At 34.8% G+C, this 17,520-nt stretch overlaps 1 protein-coding gene across 1 annotated transcript in view; it reads right to left on the reverse strand.

Annotated features, from left to right (window-relative positions):
• The window catches only part of KATNA1 (katanin catalytic subunit A1), a 31,208-nt gene that overhangs the window by 2,941 nt on the left and 10,747 nt on the right, over positions 1–17,520 (reverse strand). Inside the window, exons 3-10 of the mRNA XM_072643677.1 lie at positions 16,826–16,977; positions 13,582–13,768; positions 9,268–9,389; positions 8,127–8,232; positions 7,040–7,198; positions 2,869–2,995; positions 1,762–1,896; positions 986–1,112 (exon numbers count right to left, since the gene is read on the reverse strand). Of these exons, the coding sequence (XP_072499778.1) occupies positions 986–1,112; positions 1,762–1,896; positions 2,869–2,995; positions 7,040–7,198; positions 8,127–8,232; positions 9,268–9,389; positions 13,582–13,768; positions 16,826–16,977 (1,115 nt within the window). The remainder of the gene's footprint in view (positions 1–985; positions 1,113–1,761; positions 1,897–2,868; positions 2,996–7,039; positions 7,199–8,126; positions 8,233–9,267; positions 9,390–13,581; positions 13,769–16,825; positions 16,978–17,520) is intronic.

Below are 17,520 nucleotides of genomic sequence, written 5' to 3' on the forward strand. Positions count from 1 at the left end.
TGTCTAGAAACATTTGAAATGCTGTCACCCAAAAAAGGGCTTAGACTTCTTACGTTAGAACCAAAAAGACCAAAAGAAATAGGTAGAAAGAGAAGATAATAGGCATTTATTAAATGCCTACTATGTGCCAGGCTTTGTGCTAAGCACTTTACAAATGTTATCCCATTTGATTCTGATGACAACCCTGTGAGGTAAGGGGTTATTATTATCTCCATCTAACAGTTAAGGAAACTGAGGCAGACAAAAGCTATGAATTGCTCAAGGTCTTAGCCAGCTGGTAAGTGAGACTAAATTTAAAGTCCCATTTTCCTACCTCAAGACCCAGCACTCTATCAACTGTGCCACCTACCTGCCTAAAGTAGAAGCTGCAGATTTGTGTTTCACATAAATAAAAATTCCTAATACTTCATTAGTCTGACTCAGTAAGTAATGGGTTCCCTGTAACTAAAAGTGTTCAAGCAAAGACTAGATGACCACTCCTGGGTTATGTGGTAGAGAAAATTCTTCAGTTATGAGTTGGACTATAGGAGTTTTGAGGTCCCTTTCAATTCTCAGTTCCTGTGACTGTCACCTATGATATTAAAACAACAACAACAGTTCAACAGCACAAGTTCAGAGGACAGATCCCTAAGACACTCAAGTAAAGACCTCCCTCTTGGGCTCAAGGTTTAGTCATTCTACACTATGTACTAGCCAATATTTTTCCGTATTGTACATAGAGATAGTGCAAGAAACAATGCTTCACTGAACCTATAGAAAGAAGGCCTAATTGTGAAATACAGCTACGTTACTGATTCACAGATACACATTTGAAACAGCTTAAATTTTCAACTGAGTAGAACAGGATGTAATATTTTTTTCTCCTCAAAACCAATTTGTAACTTAAGGTCTAAAATGACTTGAGGCTTCATTTAACTTCATATAACATAAGAACTCTAAGGAAACCAATACTCACAAATGCTCTTCCATCCAAAAGAATTCCTACCTGCATACATTGGTAATATCTGCACCTGAATAACCTTCCATATTTTCTGCTATACTTGCAAGGTCAACATCATCAGCCAACTCCAGTTCACGTAGACTTATTCGCAAGAGCTCTTCTCTGCCCTTTGCTAGACAAATATCAGAAATGGGAAAAAAATTAAGCCCTCAACAAATAAATTAGGTCATTTCTCATACTCTCACACCTATTTTCTAGCGGAGCTCCTCTGTAATACTTCACCCTCTCCTTAAAATTGTACACTTACCTACAAGTACTTGCTACTGTTGTGCCTTAGTTGTAGAGAGAGCCTTCAAAGAACCCTTTCCCCCAACTGATAAATGGTCAATTGATATATGAACAGCTTTCTAAAGATGAAATCCAAAATATCAATAACCAAAAAATGCCCCAACCAACTAATAACTACAGAAATGAAAATTAAAGCAACTCCCAGGTTCTACCTCATGCTCATGATTGGCAAAGTTGACAAAAAAAGAAAAATGACAAATGATGAAAGGGCTGCAGGAAACAAGCACGTCAATGTAGGGATCTGTTTTGATTGACCGTACATACATATTAAAACAGACTTTGTTTTTTTTTTTTCCAATGGGAGGGAGAGACTAGGAGACAGAATTACTTTTTGTTAACTGAAAGCACACTCAACTGGTTAAGATGACTAAACATTAAGATGTTAATATGCAGCACTATTTTCTCTTGAAAAGAAATCTATTAATGCCCCAATTAAAAAAAAAAAAGATATGTTACAATTTAAGTAACAGTACCTGATGGTAATGGAATGTAAATTCTTTTTTCTAGTCGTCGTCTTAAAGCCTCATCAATATCCCAAGGAAAATTAGTAGCTGCGAGAACCATAACCATTTTGGAAGGGTCATCATTTTCAGAAGCCCCTCCAACACCTAAAAGAAGAGAGAAGAGGGAGGAGAAAATAGACTGGTCCCATAAGTTATGTAGAAAAATCACAACAGTAATGTTGCACTAATAATCACTTTTAAAATAATAAGGACTATAAAATATTTGGCAGAACAACAGGGTATTGCTTCCTATACTTTGTTCTTAGTTTAAGACTTTTTCCACCACTGTGCTAATTAAAGCAAAAAATTAGAGCTCACCGATGAACAAAAACACAATAGCTTCTATTAAGACAAAAAAAAGATTCAAATAGTTAGCAACAATAATAATTAACATACCAAATCTGTTTTTCAAAAGTATAGCCTCTCCCATAAAAAATAAAAATACTATATTAATTCTATTAGCAAGAGAAACAACATGATACAGTGGAAAAAGCATTGGTTTTGCAATCAGAACACTTTACTCTGACTGCTACTAATTGTGTGACCTTAGTGTTAAAACCCTCTAATTTCACTGAACCTCATTTTCATCATCTGTAAAATATAGGTAATACTGCATGAATCAACTTAATCCAAGGCTGTTCTATTCAATTCAACCAACATTGACTATTGGCTAGCACTGTATCTGGCAAGAGACACCAAAAAAATTAATAAATTCCTAACCTCAAGGAATTTAGGATCGAATGAGATAGTAAAGCATTATATAAATGTGAACTACTATAATTTAACATTAAGTGTAAAGAGGGGGTTCACCACCACACATGAATGCTGCAAGGTGCCGTGTGAAATATCTACTACACTGCAGCCCCCTACTATGCACCAAGAGTGCCAGCCAGAGCCATTGCTACCGACACCCATGAGCAGTTAGTTCCAGGACCTTTACTAAGTTCACCACCTCTAGTCCTATGAAAAGCTTTGACTGGTAAAAGCCCAAGCTTTGAAGAGAAAGGAGGGAATTAATTTATTACATGGAATACTCCAGATGCTTATCCCTACTTCTCCCAAAGTAAATTTATTTACCATCCATCTGAACCAGCAGTTCTGCTTTTACCCTTCGGCTTGCTTCATGCTCCTCAGAAGTTCCTCTGCGACTACAAATGGAATCTATCTCATCAATAAATATTGTTGTTGGAGAATAAAATCGAGCCTAAAGAAAAACAGAATAACATGATACCAGGTTATGTTAAAACAAATCAGCAGATAGGTGACCAATTACAGAAGAGCTACTAGTGGAAATTTTTTATTTATCTGCACCTGTGAATTTCATTGGTATAAGGACCTTCTATGAAAGAAATTCCCTCTACTAAAGAAAATGAAATTTCTGGTCTTAAGAGTCTCCTGAAGCACTAGAGAGGTTAAGTGATTAGATCCACAGTTACACAGCCAGTATGTATTATAGGAGAGAAATGGAACTCAGATCTTCCTGATTTTAAGGCCACTTCATATCCTACTCATATATTCTAATCTTACATGTGCAACATATTCCAGACCACTTCTAATGAAAGGTATTTAACTAGATATACATACACATATACATATATACATACACACACATACATATTTAAAGAAAGATAGACAAATGTATTATAGACTGTAATGCCCGAAAAAGGGCAAAAGAAGAACAATTATAAACAGTTGTAAATGTTTATTGATAGATATTCTAGAAAAGTCATGGGATCACAAATTAGATGTCATCTAGTCCAATCTGTATTTCATAGTTAAAGAAAAGGAGGAAACTGATGCTTAGAGAGTTAAGTGATCTGCCTATAGTAGTGACAAAGCCAAGATATGAACCCAGGCCTTCTGAAACTAAATCCAGCATTCTTTCCACTACAACAAAAAATGTTTTTGGTTAAGGCACTATCTTCCAAGGAACATTAAGAATAAAGAAAATGAAATTACCATTCTTCTCTACTTTAATGAAATAAGTAATTTTTCTCCCAAATATGAAGGCAAAGGAAAAAGTAGGTAAAATAAATATTTAACAACATACAGATGATTTCTAGGGGCAGTTTAAATACATTCCACTCTACAAACTGCTATGTAGGCAAAAATATTAAATCCACCTTTAGATCAATGTTTCAGGCCAGACAAATAGTTAACAAAACCTATTTAGTAAGATCATTTGGGGCAGTCTTGAGTGAAGCTCAACAAGGTTTTACATATAATCCAACTTTTGGGAAGTGATGAAAATAAAAACAGAACACAGTATCTCCTACCAGTCAAATTACGAACAACTCTGAGAACTACAAATGCTATTTATCAAATGGGTTTAAAATTTTTAGAGTACTCATCAATTATGAGATTTAAGCCTAAACAATAACTGGAATTACAAAGGGATGAACTAATGTCTAAATTATGTTATTGCTTTTAGGTAAAAAGACAATTCATTTAACCATCTTTCTTTCTAGAAAGGAAGTCAGGTCTTAAAAGTAATTACAATAGATACATATATACCACCTGGAACATTTTAGAAAAGGTTAGAAAATTAGAGTATAATTTTAATATACTAGAAGTTTCATAGCTTACTAGAATATATTAAAATAATTTGACTCCTTCCCCTCTCCCCTTATCCAATAGGTTGTCAAATCTTGTCATTTCTATCTCCACAACATTTCCTACATGTTCCTTTTGCTCTGCTCAGAGAATCATCACCTTAGTTTGGGCTTCATCACTTCTTACTGGGACTATTGCCATCATCTGGTCTCCCTACAAGCCTGTACCCACTCCATAAAGCTGTGAAGTAATTTTCTTAAGAGTGCAGGTTTAATAATGTCATACTTCTGTGCTCATTAGATGTCAATGCAGTTCCCTCATACTTCAAGGATGAAATGTAAACTCTGGCACTTAATGATCTTCACAGTCTTTTAATGTTTTTGTTCATTACACTTCTCTACAATTTGGTCACTCTGGCCTCTCTGCTGTACTTCACACGTTATTTCCTCTGTTGTCTCCCAGGCCTAGAATGTACTCACTCCTCCACTCCACTTCCAGGAATACTTGGTTTCCTCCAAGACTCAGTTAAGTACTACCTTTCACATAAAGCTGTTCTTGACTGCTTATAACTACTAGTTCCTCCCTTTCAAAGTACCTTGTACTCATTTGAACACACACACACACACACACACACACACACACACACACACACACAGAGTGTTAATTACCTGTCTGCCATAAAAGAGGTACCTAATGACTGCTTATTGATTTAGGGCTATCATCTAATAATTCTTAACTTTCAAGGTTTATGATATTCAAATTTTATGATTTTCTATTCAAATACTCCACAGGGGTTGAGAAGTCATCCATTCTCCCCAATAGGAAATTTCATCTCTATAAAGACTTGAATACTACTTGAGATTTGAATGCTGTGACATCATGCAATGTTTTCCCAGAAAAGAAACTTATACTGTCCCTCTCAATTCAATAAGCATTAATTAAACAAACACTCACTATATATCCAAGGCACTGAGGATAAAAAAAAATGAAAAATACTCCTCGCTCTCAAAGAACTTATAGTTTACTGGGTGCATACAATATATAAAAAGGCAAATAAATACAACTTGAGGAGAAAGCACAAAAAAAAGGCAGAGGGAGAAGGGTCAGGTCAAGAAGGGCAGCTCATAAGGAGGAAAGAAGCTAAGGCTTCTAAGAGACAAAAGTGAGAGGGAAGGAATTCTAGGCATAAGGGAACAATCTGTGTAAAAACATAGAGGCAAGAGACTGAGGCCTCCAGGACTCAGTCAGCAGTCAATCCCTACCTTCAAGTTTTAGACTTTCCATGTTTCTATACTGGGAATGTCTATGGTATGGCTCCCTCTTGAAGTCTACTTCCTCTTCTCCCTTTTTCTGGTTAGTCCACTACAATCCTTCTGGCCAGATCTTTTTAGTTAGTTTGGTGGTTAAGGCATATCAACCATCTGCCCTGGTCTCCCCATTGCTCAGCCCAGATCAACACACTGTTTAAGATATGGCCTATGTTCTCTCAACTAAATTTGTCTCTTCCTAACTCTCAAGTCCGTCTAAGACTAACCTTAGATCCCCTCCATGGTGCCAGCCAAGCTGAGCTGACGGATACAAACTAGAACTCATAGAAGGTAAATTTTTTAAAGGCAAGGCCTACTGTCTTTTTTGTCTTTGTATTTTTATCACCTGCTACAGTGCCCTGGCACATATCAGATACTTAATAAACATTTGACTGATTATCCTAAAGCTAATGCGGAATATATATTTCAGCTACTGGTTCTAATCATTTTCCTATCACAGATTGCTGAATCTCTGGGCTTACACTTGGATCCTCTCCCTTCCCTGGATAGATCTCCCCTTCCTTTTCGTAGATCTCATAAACTATATACCATAAACTTTATATCATATTTCAAAAGAAAAGTAAGATCTAACAAGTGAGACAACAAATTACAATTACCCTCCCCAATTAGACAAGCTAAATCCACTGATATACCCAAATAATCATGACCACATATACAGTATAGCACCTTAATAACAGCCATATTACTTGCTAAGGCAAAGACAGTATTTTGGGGTTTTATCTTTATGATTCCTTTTAAGGTTTTCTTGGCAGATACAGGAGTGGTTTGTCATCTCCAGTCAAGATTAGAAATGAAATTTAGGTTGAAAACAGTATGAATTTGAGGAATTACATTTTTTCTTCTTATTCAGATTTTAAAGGGTGAAAGAATGAAAAAGAAAAACTTCTAACAAAGGACAAACAACTTAAGCCAGCAACTGGGTCATTAAACACAAGGTATTTGGTTAACATGCCCAGTTGAAAAAAAGTGAAATGATCCAATCTCCACAAACGTTTAAGATGTTCACCAACTGAAATGACTATAATTATGTTGTTGAGTTTTGGAATCACCAAAACAATACAATTATACAAAAGACAGACCGGGAATTACTTCAAATTCCAATTCCAAATCACACCAGATACCAATCTTGGAGGGAGGGCAGGTAACAAGTGGGGAATTGTACAAACAAGCCTTAGTGGACAGTTTTCAATTGTAGATATCATTGGACTTCAGGCAAATGTTATACCAGCTAATCATGCTAGGTTTTCCTGGTCTCTGAATACACTGGAGATCATGCCAACTCATTTTCTAATCCCTAAAAGAAGTATAGGAAAAAACATAGGAGAAAAAAGAGGTACAGAATCATTAGAGCTCTCTCAGACATTCACCATTTCAAAGAGGAGGCGAACAAGCTTCTCAGACTCTCCTCTGTACTTGGAGGTAAGGGTTGATGAAGAAACATTGAAAAATGTTGTTTTGCATTCAGTAGCTACTGCTTTAGCAAGCAGAGTCTTTCCAGTGCCAGGTGGACCAACCATCAACACCCCCTGTTGGAAATATAGTAATATAATAAAGAATTAACATGAACCTATACAACTGTGATTGGTTCTATTTAATACAATCACTTCTGTCAATTCCAAAACAACTCATACATATTCCTAAAATTATTAAAAAGGTAAAAGGCAACTTAAATCAGTTTTATGCAACACATTGTTTCCCTTCCTATACTCCCTCCCTTGACCAAGAAAGACAAATTTTAAAGAGGACACATTTATAGCTACTGTATAACATTCAATAACTAACACACCTTGCGTTCAGACAAGCTCAGTCGTCTGAAAGTAGGTATCTTACTCCTCTAGCCCAGAAGACCTACATTTTTTGAGGCCCTAAAGTTGAGGATCAAATGAGATATTTGTAAAAACTGCTTAGCACATTTTCTGGCACATAACAGGCACTATATAAATGCCTTCTCTTCCTTCCCCCTTAGATTATGTTCCACATTACTTTTTAACTTACGTGTTTGGAACCATGGTATTAGTTTCTTGGGGTAATTCTAACTAGTACTCAACTTGCTTGAAGCTCAACAATTACAACTATCATTTTTATTCATGTTTTTTATACTAGCTCACTCAAAAATCAGAGTCAGTTATTTTAGATTCTGTGGTTAAATAAAAATCTTGAGGCACTTACTTGATAATATTAATATCATTAATAATTAATTAATTAATTCTGAAATGCTTCATGTTATCATATTCAAACTCACTCAACACAGAACCAATTTAGAAATTTCCTAAAAGTCACGTACTTGTTTTTGATATACAAACTTTGCAGTGCCATTTTGACCATTAGCATAAATGTTTTTTCTCAAAAAAACATTTTTTAAATTAAAAAATTAGCAAACTTTGGTTTCCTTTAGGACATGTGCCACAATTACTTGGATGATGCCATAACACTGAGAGGGCAGGGAAAACTTACTTTCCATGGTCTCCTAATTCCCTTAAAGAATTCTGGCATCCACATGGGTAAAACCACTGCTTCCTTGAGTAATTTTTTAGCTTCTACTAAGTCAGCTATATCATCCCTGTAAGAAAAAAAAGAGATCAGCAGTTCCTTATAGACTTAAAACTCCATGATCAGAAATCTATGCATGTGCATATATAAAATATCTGAGATATGTGTATGTCTCATATATATATATGTGTGTGTATGTATACATATATATGTGTGTATATTTTTTAATATATGCATGCAAATCTCCATGTATTTGTGAAGTCTCTATAAAGAACTCAAAATTTCTGGATTCAAAAAACAAAAGGAAATGCCATCCTGTTTAATTAGAAAGAACTGAGTCTAGCTGCTTACTCAGAAGCACTGCCACTACACCACACAAAGAACAGCCATTTCTTGCTTTATACAATCAGGAGGTTGTATAAGCCAAATTCCTAAAGCAATGATTCTAGCAATACCAAGTACTGTAAGATAAGCATAACAACACAAGGGGAGATACTGAAGTCCCACATCCAACTCTAAAAGGATGGTCATCTAAGAACAACAGACAACATAAAAATTTTAACTTCTATTTAATAGGCTACTCTTGGAGATAAAAAAAGTGAAGACGTTCACAAAAATTAATGAATTTTTTTCTCTATAGGTGATAAAAGAGGTATTAGCCAAACCCACCTCAGCTAGAAGAATAGGTCAAAATATTACTGTTTTAAATAAGTAGAATTCCCAGACAAAAGGCAGTAGAACTCAAACCCAAGTCACTTTTTCAAATGTGTTACAATGTCAAGTGTCCTGATCCAACACAATCACTCAGACAGACTGGCTGGAAAGACCAAGGGCTGGAATCTCACCTCCAACAGTGACTATCAGAGGGACAGTAGGCTTGAGTTCCAATAAAACAAGAATCAGAGCACCACCTCAATAGGTGTCATGTCTCAAAATGAGAAATAGAAAGACCTCTGAAGTTTTCAGCGGGTTAATGTGTCAAGTATTATGATTACCTTTAAACAAATTACCCACACACCATTTCCACTTCAAAATCATTATGCCAATGTGCCATCATTGGCAACATTTTTCTAAATCTTCACTGTGCTGCAAGTTGGTAACTTACCATCGAATATTTGGATTCTGAGAAATTATATCTCTTTCCAAAGCTTCTACTAAGTCTTTATCGTATCCCGTGCCATCAAACTTATTTGTCTCTGGTTCAGTGACTGCAGCAGGTGATTTGTTCTACATGTGCACGCACATGCACATACACATACACGGAAAAAAAAGAGACACAATCCATGCATTAAACATGAAGTTGTTATTTAAAATGCTAATACACTACTAAGATTAGTAAAATTACTAGGAAAAATCCTTCCACCATATTCAACATCTCTTGAGTTCTACATTCAGTTTTGATTTTCACATGAAAAGAATATGACACACTGGCCCTGGAGCCAGGAGGACCTGAGTTCAAATCCAGCCTCAGACACTAGCTATGTAACTTCACCCTAACTGCCTCACACAAAAAAAAGACAATATTAAATAGAAAAAAAAGGTTTAAAAATAATTAAAAAGTTAGAAAACAGGCTTGCACATAAACAAAACCTGTGTGTATGTTACAGCAAATTCAAACATTTAATGTTGTGATCAGTTAGCGAATCACAAATCGATGACTAATGATATGTCATAATAATGATCATAATAAACGTTTATTAAGGCAAGTCAGTTGTTAGATGTTGAAAAATATGCAATTATCTGGAGAGAATTAAGGTTAGAAAGAAGTTTTATTCTCTCTGTGGTTACAGTTTAATCTTACGTACCTACTTTGCCCTTATCAGTGATACAAATAAATCTGTTTTGGATTCCCCTACCCCCAGTTCTTCACCACCACTTCCTAACAATGTCATTCCTCAACCAGCCACTCATTTTGTGGCTATTTCCTTTTGCCCTCTACATTGGAATAAAATTCATCTGCTTCTCTTTTTAAGTCCTTCAAAATCTTGCCCAACTATTATTTCTCCCAGGTATCCTCCATTTCAATCAGGTAGATCATTCCTCACTATTCTTGCATATGACAAGCTCATTCCTACTACTGTACCTTTATTCATACTGTACTGTCTTATTTGGTAGATTTAGATAAGTAATCTCAATCAGGGATCTCAAATCAATTTTAACTTCCAGCCCTGCTCCCAAGTAAAAGGCAATAGGGTACAATTCTTTAGAAGTGGAATGAAGTTTTAAAGTTTTAAAAAGACTATAAATCTAGTCATAGTTTGTAAGACGGATAGGAAAGAGAAGATGGAAGAAGTGAGATTACTTAGGTTCCAGCCTTGTTGTGGGCACTGTCTAGGAAAACATTTTCTGTAAAGCAGTGATAAAACTTTTTCAATCATACATACCCCTGACATTTTAGAATTCACTGATTTTATAATGTCTATTATAAACAATTACACTAAAAATAAGGGTTTAAGTCTCAGAGTATTTTCATTATTTAGGCTTTTCAAATACAAACTGTCCATAACTGTGGATAATCTTGGCTTTTTAAATGTGGAGGCTGAAGCAGAAGTCTTACACAGGCACCTTCTACTGCTTTAAGATTTAAAACACAGAGAGCTCTAATTTTTACTTAATAGCTTAAAATTTTTTTCTTCTGTGAGCACTCATTATCTCTCTCCCATCTTAATGGTTGTAAAATTTAAGCTTAAAACAGATGGCTACTTTACTGCTAAAAATAGTTTTTTATTCATTATAAAATTTTTAAAAATCATATTCTTAATTTTCTTATACTGTTGGAAATTCTATAAAGGCAGCTAAGTGGCAGCCAGTGGATAAGAACGCCAGGACTGCAATCAGGAAGACCAAAGTTCAAATCTTGCCTAAGATACTTCCTAGCTACTTAATCTGGAGCAAGCTATTTAACCTATCTGCCTCAGTTTCCTCAACTTGTAATAATAACAACACCTAACCTCCTAGGGTAGGTGTGAGGATCAAGTGAAATAATTGCAAAGCACTTACAACAGTTCCTGGCACACATGAGATATTTAAAATAAGCTTCCTAATGGCAATCTGGTGCAGCAGCAATAGTAGCAATCCACCAAGTCATACTACCTGTTCTTCCATCATAATTTCTCATCAATCTGTCTTATTTATAATCGGTACCATAAGAAACATTTTCAATACAAAAAAGAATTCCTATTTTGTACCTCACAGATCTCTGTATCTTTTTTCCAACTATATAATTAATTACAAGGCAGAAATCATTTCTCATGCTTTTCTGTAACCCACATCTCTTAGCAGTTTTTTATATATCATAAAAAATCTGTGAATGAAAAACAAATTGTCAGATACTTATTTGCTATAAAGTTTTCCCTCTGTTACTCTTTTTTTTAAAGATGAATTGTACTCAATGCATTTTCTATTAGATACTTTTAATGTGAAACAACTGGCTTAAAATTCTGAAAAGCAAGAACGATCTTATGGATATCTGGAACTGGCTACTGACAATGACAGTAATAGCTAAGGTCAGAAACGTTATTTGATGGGAAGAATGGGGGTGAGGATAACATTCCCAAAAAAGGTCAAGTAAAATAGGCAGCTAATGACCCTAAGTCAATGAAGGCTAAGAAGAATCCATTACTAACTTTGAGTAGATACCCTTGCTTAATGGGTGGAAGGGACCAAAACATCTATTTTCAATTTTTTGCTCTGTAAAATTATGTCTCTTTGAAAGCAATACTGTAGGCTTACGCTGAAAAATAAATATCAATTATTTAAGGGAATATCACATGGCCCATATCTGGATCAATATGCTCCTTACTATTTGTGTGATCTAGGGGAAAAAAAAAAATCCTCTTTTTTGGTCTTTCCCTTTGGTACTCAAATAACTTGTTCAAAATGCCTCATTATTTCAGCTGAACTGTCAATATTCACCCACAGTTCAAATCTTATTACTGCTACTTATTTATTACTAGAGAGCTTGCCCTCTCCCTGTTCACAGGATGAAGAGAGTTAACGTGTAGAAAACAGGTTAGAACACTAAATGTCTTCATCTATAAACAAGACTATATTTTCAGTTCAGAAGTGGACTTCTGTGGGAAAAAAACCCAGCTCTTCTTTGACTACCGGAGAGGAATGTATGTGTCTATAATTATATGAATGGTACTTTATCTTTGTAAGGGGCTTTTTGGGTTAAAAATTCTACTTAGTGTTCTTACATAAAAGAAACACTTTACTAAAAAGTTAAATAATAAAGGTTATATTAAAAAACAGGAAAAAAAACAAGCGGGGTTAGGGTAGGGTGCTAATCCTCTTCTCATTCAGAGTTGTTTCAGCAATGTATCCAAACTTAAATTCTATTTTTACCCTATACCTCCAAGCTCACATTCCCATATTAGCAATTAGATAAAAGGCTTTTTAAAAAAAATATGCAGTGGGATCTACTAAATGGAAACTCAAAAAAAAAAAAAAGATATACTGTGAGATTTGAAAAAAACATAAGCAACTGCAGCAATAATTTTTCATCTCATCTCCCAGGACTTCAGTTGCTTCATAAAGCCTCTATTACCTGGAACATGTGAGAAATGGGACCTTCTACTATGATTTGCAAAAAGTCATCTTCCTTATATTTATTAGTATTTTTTTTGTCTGACAATCTTTGACAACTGACATATTCAAAGTGTCAATTCTCATTCTCTGTGTATGTGTAGGGATGTATATATGAATACATACACATATATGTAAATACCGTGGTTACAGAATGTAATGTAAAATATTGGACCCAGCACAATAGAGGAAAAAAGAGCACTGGACAAAGAAAAATAAATGGAGTTCTATTTAGACTCTACCCTTTGTGACTGGGGTAATTTCATAACTTTGGGCAAGGTACCTAACCTCTTGTGGCCTTGCATTCCTTGGCTATAAAGATGTGGGATTGGACTAGCAAATTACCAAGGCCACTTCCAGCTACTGATCTTGTGTGTGGTTCTAGAAAGGCCTGAACAACCTGTGGCCCACCAAAGGATTTTGGGGAGCCTGCAAAAAATGTCAAGGATGTTTTCCGTGACATTTTTCGTAGGCTGCTGGAAACCCCTTGGCATGCCACAATTGGATTGTACAGGCCTGTTCTAGAAGTTGAATAGGTATGTATGGTTTTTCAAAAAAAAGATACATATATCGGATACTGTTTGCCTTTATTTGTTTCTTCCTTCTAGACACAGCAGGAATTAAGTATTTGTTGAATGGAGTATAGGAAAACTAATAATTTGGGGTTATGGTTAGTAGGGTTCAAGCAATCTGAAGTTTTGTACTGTAGCTTACTTTGAAAAATCAATATTTGGGGAATACAACTAGCCAAAACCTCAAGCTTTTACTTTCATCTTTTAAATATACAACTTAAAATTTCACGTTTTCTTATGGGAAAAATATTAAGTATTACCTTTTCTTCTCTTCCTTTGTTCTGTTGCTCTTTTTTTTCTCGACAACGGACTGCCTTTCCTTTGTCATTATTAGGATTTTGTGAAGATGGACGATGAGGAACCTTGACTGCGGCACTTGGACGGTTACCATGAATTCTAGAGTCACTATACTGAGGAGACTGACGTTTTCTGGGTCCTGGGGATGGTCTAAGTAATGAAAACAGATCATACTATAAAAACTGGTGAGTCTAGTGTCAGAAAATAAGTTATTTTGACTGACTGAAGAAAATGAACAAGATTAAAAAAAGGATATGAAAGGCATGAGGTAACAAGGGACAAATAGGAGGTCTTGATATTTGAAGCTAAGGTGTGAATTTGGTGCAAAGGTTATTTGAAAGTAAGAAGTATTGAAAGCAATAATCATGGAAAAGGATCTTTGTGAAATTATTTGGACATATCAACAAGTATTTAAGCCATTATTGTGTTCAGTTTAGTTCCAGGAACAGAGAAGAATGTAAAACTAATCCAAAGTACTTGTTTTCAATTTAATTTAAATGAATTTATAATTTAGTTGATAGACAAGAAAGATACATAAAACTGAATGGCAACATTATGGATAATCAAGTGCTAGCAACACTAATACACAGATGAAGTACAACAGCAATTCAGAGGAAAAAGATCCTTGTGGGCTTGGATAGTTAGAAGTAGCTTTATGAAAGATTTGAACTAAGCTAAAAGGAAGCACCAGAACCAGACTGCTAGGAAGAAGGGGTAAAGGCAAAACAGCCAAAAGGGAAAAACCTATAATACTTACTAATGGTGATCATAATGAAGAGAATTGACATTTACACAAAGCTTTATGTACATACATGCATATCTCACATCAACCCAGCAAGCACCTACAAGTATTATTAATCCCCATTACACAGATTAAGAAAGTGAAGCCAAGAGAGGCTAAATTACATGTCTATGGTCAAAGAGCAAATAGGTGTCAGACCCAGTATTCAAATCCAGGTCTCCTGGCTCTGACTCCAGCAGAAGTGATAATAAGGAAACTTCCTGACTGGAATAAAGGATTCATACTAGACAGTATTAAGAAAAAAATGTAGCATTAGGTAAGTAAGGTAGGTAGAGGCCAAGTGATGGAAAACTTTGGATGCTAGATTGGAAATTTTGGCAACAAATTCCACTATAGATCTTCATCAGGAAAATATGATGAAAGTGAAGATTAATCTAGCAGTAATATATACATGATCAAGTACAGAGGGAGATAATAAAGGCAAGAAGATCAGTTAAAAGACTATTATAGCAATTTAGGCATAAATTTAATAGCGAACTAACCTAAGGCAGTAGTAACAAGATAGAAGTCAAGAAATAGTCAATAAGCATTTATGAAACACCTACTATGTACCAGGCACTGTGCTAAGACCCAGAGATACAAATATAAAAAACAAAGACAGTCCCTGCCTTCAAGGAACTTATGACATAATGTGGAAGACACAAAAGAAAGGGAGCAGTGAGGAAGATGATGATGAAAAAGTCAAAGACGAAAAAAGAAAATGATTAACACAAAAAAGCAGCTCAACTCAACTGCAATAAACAATCTTGGCTCTGAAGAACAGGGGATATAATGTATATTCTTCAATTCAATAGAACAGTGGGGGATTATGGGTATGGAATGCCAGAAGAGGCTGCTTTGTCAGTTAGTTGTGCTTAATTGTTTTTCTTCATTACTTGGAAGACAGAGAGCACATCAGGAAATAACTGATGTTAAAAAAAGAAATGCATCAATTACAAAAAAAGAAAAAACAATTAATTTGAAAGGTGATCCATTCAAACATTATGAAGAGAGACACCAGCTGGACATGACAGACTCAAAAATGACCAAACCAAGACAAAATAATTAAACTTGCCAGCTAGATAAAAAAAAAATCAGTAAAAGAGAAAGGATAAAGTACCATTTTAAAAGCTGTGAGACTGAAGTGATGAAAAGTCATCAAAATAAAAATGTTCCTTAGGCAAACGAAATTCAAGTGATGACAAGGCTGAAGTGAGTCATTACTGTAATATAAGAGTTTAAAGCTCTCTGAAAAAATAAGTATAAAGTTAGAAGAGCCAAAAAATTGGGGATTGGACCTTCAAGGTAAGTAGGTTAAAGGGCAGGAAGAAAAAATAGATGAATGAAGATAGAAAGAAGCAACAAATGACCCCAATGAAGTAGGTTTTACAGTAATAGTCTAGGGAATTAAAAACCAGGTTTCAGTAGAGGTACTATAGGTAACAGAAATTCAGTCATATTGTGTTTGAAGGGTTGTAGAGCACTTCATAAAATTCCATTTAACTTTAGAGATATTGTTAATAAACATTAATACATGACTGGTTATGGAGAAGACACTGACTAAAAACTGAAAAGAGAAGACCAAATAGAGTAAATAATATTAGGTTATCTGCATTATTCAGGGATGAATTTTAGAGTCAGAAATGACCTAATAACACATACTCAGTGAGGAATTCCTTTCATAAGATTACTAGAAGGCAGTTTCTTTTCAGATTTAACACTAGTAAAGGAGAGTTACACTCCAGGGTCAGGTTATTTGGACAATGGATAACACTATTTATTAGAAAATTCTCATCAACAAGCATTTATTGTATGCCAAGTGGTAGGGATACAAAGAAGGGCAAAAACAACTCCTGCCCAAAAGGAACATACACTCTACAGGGGAAACGTGTAAAAAACAAGGTACATATGGATTACCAAGGAAGAGGCGACAGCATCAAAGATTTCTTAGAGAAGGAAAAGGTGGAGGAAAAAGGAACTTACAGGTGTAAATGTTAAAGAAACAAGATAAAATGGTATTAAGATGGCTAGTTAAAAGCTTCAAGAGTTTAGAATCAGGAAATAAAAGAGGTGAGATGGGAAAATTGATGGCAATGAAGGGATTCATCTCTGTTCAATCAATAAATCAACAAGCATTTATTAAACACATATAAGATACTTTCTCTTGTGTGATAATCTACTGGACTTCTCTTTTAAGGATGTGACAAAGGAATTACAAAAGAATGTTGATGGAGCAAAACTTTTATAAAGAGTAAAACATTACTAGATATTGTATGAATTGTGGTTAGAGAATTATTTTAAATTAGCTAAAAATCACAAAACTTTTATTCCTGATTTTTTTTTTCAGGAATAAAGACATTTTGGGCACCAAGTTAAACTTTGGGTTCATTTATTCCTAATATGTTCCCTAAAAGATCTCTACTTACCTCCGTTCAACTGGCAAAGACCAAACTTCTCCCTCTGAAGCTGGAAGTTCGTGATGAGCAGCTTTCAAAGGAGTGCTATCTAATTTAAAGCTTTCTAACGTTTTCATGATATCCTTAACATGTTTAGCTTCCACACTTATCTCTTGCCAAACCTGGTTAGAAAGCAAAAACATAATCTTTAAATTCAAATGACTTATGAAAATCAGCATCATAAATGTGATAAATTTACATTTAGACAAAAAAAAATTTTTAACTAGATAATCCAAGACTGTTTAATGAAGTTTTAAAGGCTTCATTCATGCTACACTCCCAACTGCAACAGCAACTATAACAAATCAAAAGAATGGTTTCTTGCTTTTTTTCTACATTATAGATGGCTACAGACTTCTGATTTGAAGTCAAGAGTCCAGTAAAAATATAGCTACTTAACAAAGCAAAAATAAGTCAAATACATAATCTTAAAAGAAAAAAACAATCCTTAAGATACTAATCTCAACCTCTTCTCTCATTCAGAGTAAAGTAATAAAACTGACTAAATTTAACTTTATATTTTCTCAGTGTTATCTTACTGACTTCTAAAGTAACCTCTAATTAATAGTCTAATATAGGCCATAAGGAGGAATGTGGAAAAAAAAGAAGTGGTTCTGATAAATCTATAATCTGCATAAATAAAAGTTGAATGAACAGAAAACTAT

The sequence above is a fragment of the Notamacropus eugenii genome, chromosome 2 (assembly GCF_028372415.1).
Source record: "Notamacropus eugenii isolate mMacEug1 chromosome 2, mMacEug1.pri_v2, whole genome shotgun sequence".
In the NCBI taxonomy this organism is placed as follows: domain Eukaryota; kingdom Metazoa; phylum Chordata; class Mammalia; order Diprotodontia; family Macropodidae; genus Notamacropus; species Notamacropus eugenii.